The sequence below is a fragment of the Montipora foliosa genome, chromosome 8, assembly GCF_036669935.1.
Source record: "Montipora foliosa isolate CH-2021 chromosome 8, ASM3666993v2, whole genome shotgun sequence".
NCBI classification, from domain to species: Eukaryota; Metazoa; Cnidaria; class Anthozoa; order Scleractinia; family Acroporidae; genus Montipora; species Montipora foliosa.
This window is the reverse complement of record NC_090876.1, coordinates 49,326,896-49,334,395: the sequence shown is the minus strand read 5'-3', so window position 1 is coordinate 49,334,395 and position 7,500 is coordinate 49,326,896. Positions and strand designations below refer to the sequence as shown.

The window sequence follows — 7,500 nt, the reverse complement described above, 5'->3', positions numbered from 1 at the left end:
ACTGGATCAAATCAAATTGCTCACCTCAGATCTACATAAAAAACAATATTATTAGGCCTTGAGAAATCACCCTAATCCTTAAGTTAACCTTGGTGAAATTGGGGAAAATTTGAATAGTTTTGGTTCACAAAAGTGTTTTTCACTCAATCCAAGGTGAGCAATCTGCAATGACTTGGTCCAGCTTTTGTTCCTTCCATTGAAGAGGGGCTAATAGGTTCAATGATAGGATTGATTTTGGAAGAAACTTTGGTACTGGTTTGGCAGGGAGTGAAACACCCAAAAAAAAAAAAGGTTTTCTCCAACAAGTTGATAAATCTGCTCAAGATGCAATCCAGGATTGACCCTAATTAGATGCACATGGATTTCAATAAGTGTCACAAAGTGTTCCCTTTCTCTTTTCCCCAACTTCAATATCACTCGTGTCTCAGAATACAGAGAATTAATGACACATCACTAAGTGTGCTCCTCAAGTAAGGATAAACAGCTTCAATTACCCTAAGCTTACCCTTGCCTTATTGTTGGAAATACATGTACAGTAGGTAGCGAAGATAGGTAGTAAAGGCTTCTAAAGACTTAAAGGGACACTTCATGTGGTATGTCAAAATTGGGCCTGCATCTTATTTGGTGCATTTCAAGACAGAACTAATTATTTAAAAGTGATTTGCCCTGACGAAGGGCTAACACTAGAAATGTCAGCTCATAAATCTTTGTTAGTGATTAACTATGTTTGTTCTACTGTAGTATACAATAAAAATATTATTTCAATTTTTCAATTTGTTGTATTACATTAAAGGGGCTGGTGCAAATTTCGCATTCAAGTTTAAGTATCCATTTCAAATAGTGCAAATAAACAGTTTTTAAGCCTTTTAAAATGGTTAGTTTTCAATAACTGTGCAACTCGTATGTTGGCTTGCATATTGACTCATATGGCACGCCATGTTGGCTCACATGACTTGTATAGCTCTCTGGCTCGCACATTGTCCTCAATGTACATTTATCACTCACTGAAAAACTATGTCCTCGTTAATTAAGTTAACCCTTTGACGCCTGAACTGGCCAAAACCAGCCAGACTTAGTATTTTACTCTAACGCCAGAGTATTTTACTCTGTCTAACGCCAGACAATTTTACTCGTGGATGGGGAACCCCCAGGAGTCAATGGGTTAAAAGGAAGAGTCAAGTATGAAGACAGACCACACTTAGGGCGCTTTCCATTTAACAGAACTGACCGGCCAGACCGGGCATTTGGAAGGAATAACTCTACAACACATTCAAATTAACACACCTCGAGGATCATATATACTCCTCCAGAAGAATACAAGGGAATATCATGCAAGTGTTCCTTCAAATGGTTGCATTTTCTTTGCAAAGTGATGGGTCTGGCTGGCCAGTTCTGACAAGATGAAAGCACCCTTAGTCTAGTACTAGCATTGTTTTCTCTGTGTTTAGCTTCTTGGGCCTTCAAGTTGGCACATGAGTTTCAAAAAGGAAAGGAAGTGTTCGAGATTTGAACATCATGAAGGAGTTCCTTCATTTGTTAAGATGGAGAACAAGGAGAAAGTGCCTGTGGATAATGGGGACATCATTTTGACAAATGTGGTGAGTAGAAAAATATTTCGTGATTATGAATTCTTGCTGTTCTGGGTATGGATGAAAAAGTGAAAGTTGTTTTGAAACTAAACATTTGACCTTGGCAAGATTTTTACATGGATTACAGACAGATTTTCGTTTAATGCGTTTTTTGTGTGTTTTTTTGGCATGAAGAAGAGCTTTTTATTAATGGTGAATTAATAATTTGCATTTCTTTAAGAGTGCTTAATGGATTTTAAGAATAATCTTTAACTCATTTGAAGTTCATGAAAGAACATCTTAAAAACTATATATATTTAAAAGCTTGTTACAAAGAATACTGACATTAATTATTATTAACTAGTATTATTTTGATTCGGTGGTTTTGTACACTGTAACTGTAGCAATTATTATTGATTTGACTTAAAGCTTCATTCATAATTCTCCAATTCTTCTAGTTTTAATTTAAGTTGTGGTGTTGATTGCAAAGGTTTATTTAATTAACCAACAATAACATATAACATATAATAATGTTAAAGATGATTGTGCTCTTCAACAATGCCTAGATTGATTAAACTTCATAAAAGGCAATGTCTGTGTGTCAGATTATGAAAACAGTCATTGTTATTAGTAATTTTAATTGCAGTTCTTATCAGGGGCGGGTTGCTCAAAGCCTGGTTAGTGCTAACCATTGGCTAAGAGGTATCAAAACTTACAGGTTTCCATAGTATTTAATGCTGGTTAGCGCTAACCGTGCTTCAGTTAACCCTTTCAACCCCACGCCCCCCCCCCCCCCCCCCCCCACTGACAAGTGAAGTTGTCTGGCAATAGACAGAGTAGAATCTGTGTCACTCTTAGAAGTGATAGAGCTAAGGGGAAAAACATTAATTTTTAGAAGCCCACAAAAAATTCAGGTTTGAACTCAAAGGGACCTTTCTGGTCTGGCATTATTTAGGCTTCTTTGCCAACATCTCAAGTTAATGGTTATCAGTAATTTTCTACTTTTCTGCAAGTGTAACCAATGAACTGTTGTGAAATCAAATCGTGATTGAAAGACTAATACATTGATTTTCTCCCTATTTTGTGCAGTCTACTAAGGTTGGCTTGGAGAATTTTCCTAATGGTGTCCCACAGAATGCATCAGGCAACCCCAAGAAGAGTTTGTTCAGTAATGAGGACGGCAAGAAAACATTGAAAAACATATCCGCAGTGGCATGGATGATAATAATTGGAGATACTCTTCATAACTTGAGTGATGGGCTTGCTATTGGTGCTGCATTCTCTGAAGGGGGCAACTCTGGTGTTTCTGGAGGAATCAGTACCTCGATTGCAGTGTTTTGTCACGAGCTGCCTCATGAACTTGGTATTTAATTTATCATGATTACTTTATTTCGAAGTAACGCAGGAGGCAAACATTGTATCATGGTACATGCAATTTAAAGTTGAATTCAACTTAGGGCAATGGCTTGAAATCCTTCCCTCGAAGTTTTTTCAGTTATTTTTGCCATTTATAAAAAAGCATATAATTATTTCTTTTTAAATTGACTATTAGTCTTAGCATGTCAAAATGTGTTTTTTTTGTTGCCTTCAATTCAATTCATGTTTGACCACTGGTCATTGTAAAAATATACAGATCAATGCATACTGTGGGAAAAGCCCAAGCTCTTTGCTAATGCTAACACAAGGCCTAAAACAATGTCTAGGCTTAAGGTTAGCATTAATAAAGGGGTTTTGGTTGATCATCAGCAGGAGTTGCCCTGAGTAGTCTGTGGTTCAATTTCTTTGCTTCTTGTTTGAATACATTCAACTGGCCTGTCTTCCACAATAATAATAATAATAATAATGAACTCTATTTAATTGTCGTCGGTACTTAGCACATCAACACAATCATAATAATAATAATAATAATGAACTCTATTTAATTGTCGTCGGTATTTAGCACAGGAGTACTAATTAAGGACACTGTACCAAAATCAAATCAAATTAACTCAAAATCAAATTGTTGGTTGGGTTTTGAGGAGAGGGGAAAACCAGAGTACCCACTGCAGAGAAAAACCTCTCAGAGCAGAGAAGAGAACCAACAAATTCAACCCACATGTGACACAGAGTCTGGGAATCGAACCCGGGCCACATTGGTGGGAGGCGAGTGCCCTCACCACTGCGCCATCTCTGCTCCAATGTGGCATTCTTAACTGCACTGATGCTTCTTTCTATCCAAATTGTTTTTGGCCCTTCAAAAGCCCCTTTTGGGGTAGCTGTCAATTTAGTTATTTTTTGGGTCATTTACATGTAAATTAGTTCACTACCAAATTAAAACTGCATTGTGCTATTTTGCCAACAGGTGATTTTGCGGTACTATTAACAGCTGGTATGTCAGTCAAGATGGCTTTGTTGGCTAACTTTCTTTCTGCATTGTCCTGTTACATTGGTTTAGCCATTGGTATTTACATTGGTCAAGAGGGTGAAGTGCGTTTCTGGATATTTGCTATCGCTGGGGGAATGTTCCTCTATGTGGCATTGGTTGATATGGTAAGATGTTTACTTTTTCCAATGCTTTGTAAACGCACTGAAAATAGTACAACTCCTCACTGTCTATGTTTACTTATTGGGAAACCTAAGTGGTCAGAAGTGGCAATAATAAATTATTTTGGACGCAAGTAAGGTCAAGGATGAGATGGTTTGGGGATGCTTTGTGATGCTCATTAAGGTTGGCATGCATCTCCTGTAATTAAGCCCATATTTGCAAGTCCTGTTTTCATGATGCCAGTTACACTGCATAGCTGGCGGTATTGACTGAAGTGGAAAATACAATAATACTCTTTGTTTGACCCCCCAAGTGTTGGATAAGCATTGTTTTTGTTTTCTCTTGGGACCATTGTACATGTAAGTCCCAAGAGAAACAGGAAACATTGCTTATGCAAAATTTGGGAGGGACAAACAAAGTGTTGTGGCATTTTACGACTTAGTCAATTGTTGGCGCAAGAGGCAAATTAACAAGTGGCAAAGCATGCTCCAAGAATGGGGAGGGGTGCTGTTAATTTGCCTCTTGCGCCAACAGTACCGCCAGCTACTCTGGCTAGATGCCAGTCAAATGTATTTACAATTTTGGTAGCATAATTATTATGCAGAATCTAGCCAGATCATGGTTATAGAATAATTTTGCTACCAAATGCAGTAACACTGCTATATATAAAATGTGATGGAGGACTCGTTTGGGCAATCCAAAAATTTTCTTTCTTTTGATGGGTTCAATATACATGTAGTCCTTGAACTATGCTGTGCATCAGGACCACTCCATCCCATACATGTAATTTTTGCATTCCTTTCACTTGGTCGTACAACTCTATCATTGAAGAGATGGTAATAGTGACTTGGAATACTTGTTAAAAATCTGAATGCTCCTTTGCAGGAATCAAACCTTTCTATTAACAACGTTCTTGCTATTGAAATGAATGATTGTTTCAGATTTCCATCAGTGATATCACAGTCAGTCATTTCAATAAATTATGAGAAGTGTATCACTAATTTTATAACATGTTTTTTTGTTTCTCTGCAGCTTCCTGATCTAATGCACAGCGAAGCATTGCAGACAGAACCTTTAGTCACGTTTTTGATGCAAAGCTTTGGTCTGCTTCTGGGATTTGTGATTATGTTGATCATAGCATTGTATGAAGAAGACTTAATGGCTATAGAGTTCTAACACATGGGGAACTCTGCTGCAGTGAGGCACGCCATTAGTTCATTGTTTTAGCCTTTTTTTTAGTACCAAGTCTTAAGAACTTTTTAAAAGTATAAATTTTAACAATAATAGTATTTTGTTACAATCTTAACCTTAAAAATCACCTTCACACATCAACTTGTAAAGCATTCAAGACCTTTGAGTTCAATAGAATAGTCTTATGACAGGAATTTTAGGCAAACATTTTACATCTGCATGCTTGGCTGTCTTTATCATGTGCAATCTTTTGGTTTGAAATAATATTAGTGGCAAAAATAGTTATTTAAAAGAATCATCAGGATATACTCTTTCAAAGGAAGGAATGATTCTTCTCATCAGGAGGATAAAGGATACAAAAGTTATTCAAATTTCTATAAAGTTATTCATTTTTTTTGTCTAGGTATAAATTCAGTGTCTTAACACTGAACTGCGAGTCAAAATCTGTCGTCTTACGCTTGTTAATCTGTTGACGCATCTCCAAGACATGATGCGAGACACTGGGAAATGTGATTTGTGATATGTTGCTCATTCTTGTTTGTATAATTTATTGCTTTGAAGATCATGTTAAATTGAGATGTCCTATACTGGACAAACGTTTTTAATTCTGTAAACACAGTGCCAGTAGTTAACAAGAATTTTTTTGTTTCCATATGACAGCCATTTCATAACTTGTAAGTTTCAGAAACTGATCATAATACTCTTATAAGCTCTCACACATCCCTTTGGAGGGTTGATATTGTATCGTAGAAATAGTTACATGTATTACAACAGTATGGGATGAAAGCCAATCGAAACACAGCTCTCAGGCCACATGCTGTAAATAACAATACAGTTTAAATGGTACCACAATAAGCTTTCCTTGTTTTAATTTACCATAAATTAAATTTTTGAAGTTAGCAGCATATTATAATATTTATCTATATTAAGCTTTTCGACCCTTATTTTTAAAAGTTACTTTAAGTTTATTGTTAGTATTTTTTACTTCAGGAAATAAAATTCTTTAAATAAAGCTATGTGTTGCTTGCTTACTTTAGAACCTAATACAACATACTTGATTGTCTGCTTCCCTTAAGGGCTTTTCAAGGTCCATAAGGGGCTCATGGCATCGGGCCAAAGGCATACCTAAGGCACCTCTGGCAGCCACTATAAGGAAATCCATGTCTGATGTCGAAGCACAGCACCAAAGTCAGCTTTTTTTGCCATTAAACGTGGGAAATTGTGCTTTGTCATTAATGTGTTGAATAATAAAACAATTATCCTTCTCAATCTTGCGGAATGTCGCCTCAGTTTTAGCCAACTTGGCTACGGCCTCGTCGGTTAAGTATCAGGCGATATTTCGCGCGATTTTTCAGGATAATTGTTCATTATTCTTCGAGAATCGGCCGCGATATTGGATCGAGCGAAACAATTCACTTGTTAATAAAAACTAGACGCCCTAAGATCGTAAACTGGGTTGCCTTTGGTACCTGTTTGTCCTCCTCAAATTTTCGTACTCATTCTCAAACACCCTAACAAATCATCAGCCCCGAAATAGTCTTAAAATAGCTTCTTGTTTGAAATTGTTGCATAAATTAAATTTGGTCAAGAACGTACAGTAGTACGCAGTAGCAGGAGCCCATGAGTAATGGGCTCCTGGCAGTAGATAAAGTCGACAAACTTAAAGAAATATTGTTGGCTTCCCAAACACTAGAATAAATAAACAGCAAGAATTCCTGTCATCGTTGTGAGAACTTCAACCCACATATGCAAATTAGTTAATATTTACACAACACGATGAATCTCACAAAAACCTTTTCAACCCACAAATTTCGGTGCCATAATGTTCACTCAGGTAAAATATGCTATTTACAAGGTAATTTTTGTAAAATTACAAACAACATATTTGCTATAAGGGGCAAAAAGACCTCCCGATTTTATTCCTTGCACGCAAACAAGCAACACATTGCATGTCAAAGACCATGCGGAAGTGTTGTACATAACATCACATTTAGTAAAATATTTAGAAACAGATCACTACAACAACAACACTAATATTTATTGTACCCGAGAGATTTAAATAAAGTAAGTTACAAAAGCAATTAAATTTAAATATGATAACTAAAAGGGCACCAGCACCCTGAAATAACTATAAAGTTAAAAATGTCAGGGCGCTGGATCAGATATATTAAATTAAATATGAACAGCGGAGGTACAATAACATATACACTAACTACC

At 36.5% G+C, this 7,500-nt stretch overlaps 1 protein-coding gene across 1 annotated transcript in view; it reads left to right on the top strand.

Moving 5' to 3' along the window:
- LOC138012488 (metal cation symporter ZIP14-like) overlaps window positions 1-6,298 on the top strand; it is a 15,487-nt gene extending 9,189 nt beyond the window's left edge. Inside the window, exons 7-10 of the mRNA XM_068859272.1 lie at window positions 1,449-1,598; window positions 2,658-2,931; window positions 3,910-4,097; window positions 5,125-6,298. Of these exons, the coding sequence (XP_068715373.1) occupies window positions 1,449-1,598; window positions 2,658-2,931; window positions 3,910-4,097; window positions 5,125-5,268 (756 nt within the window). The 3' untranslated portion in view covers window positions 5,269-6,298. The remainder of the gene's footprint in view (window positions 1-1,448; window positions 1,599-2,657; window positions 2,932-3,909; window positions 4,098-5,124) is intronic.
- The last annotated feature ends 1,202 nt before the right edge of the window (window positions 6,299-7,500 follow it).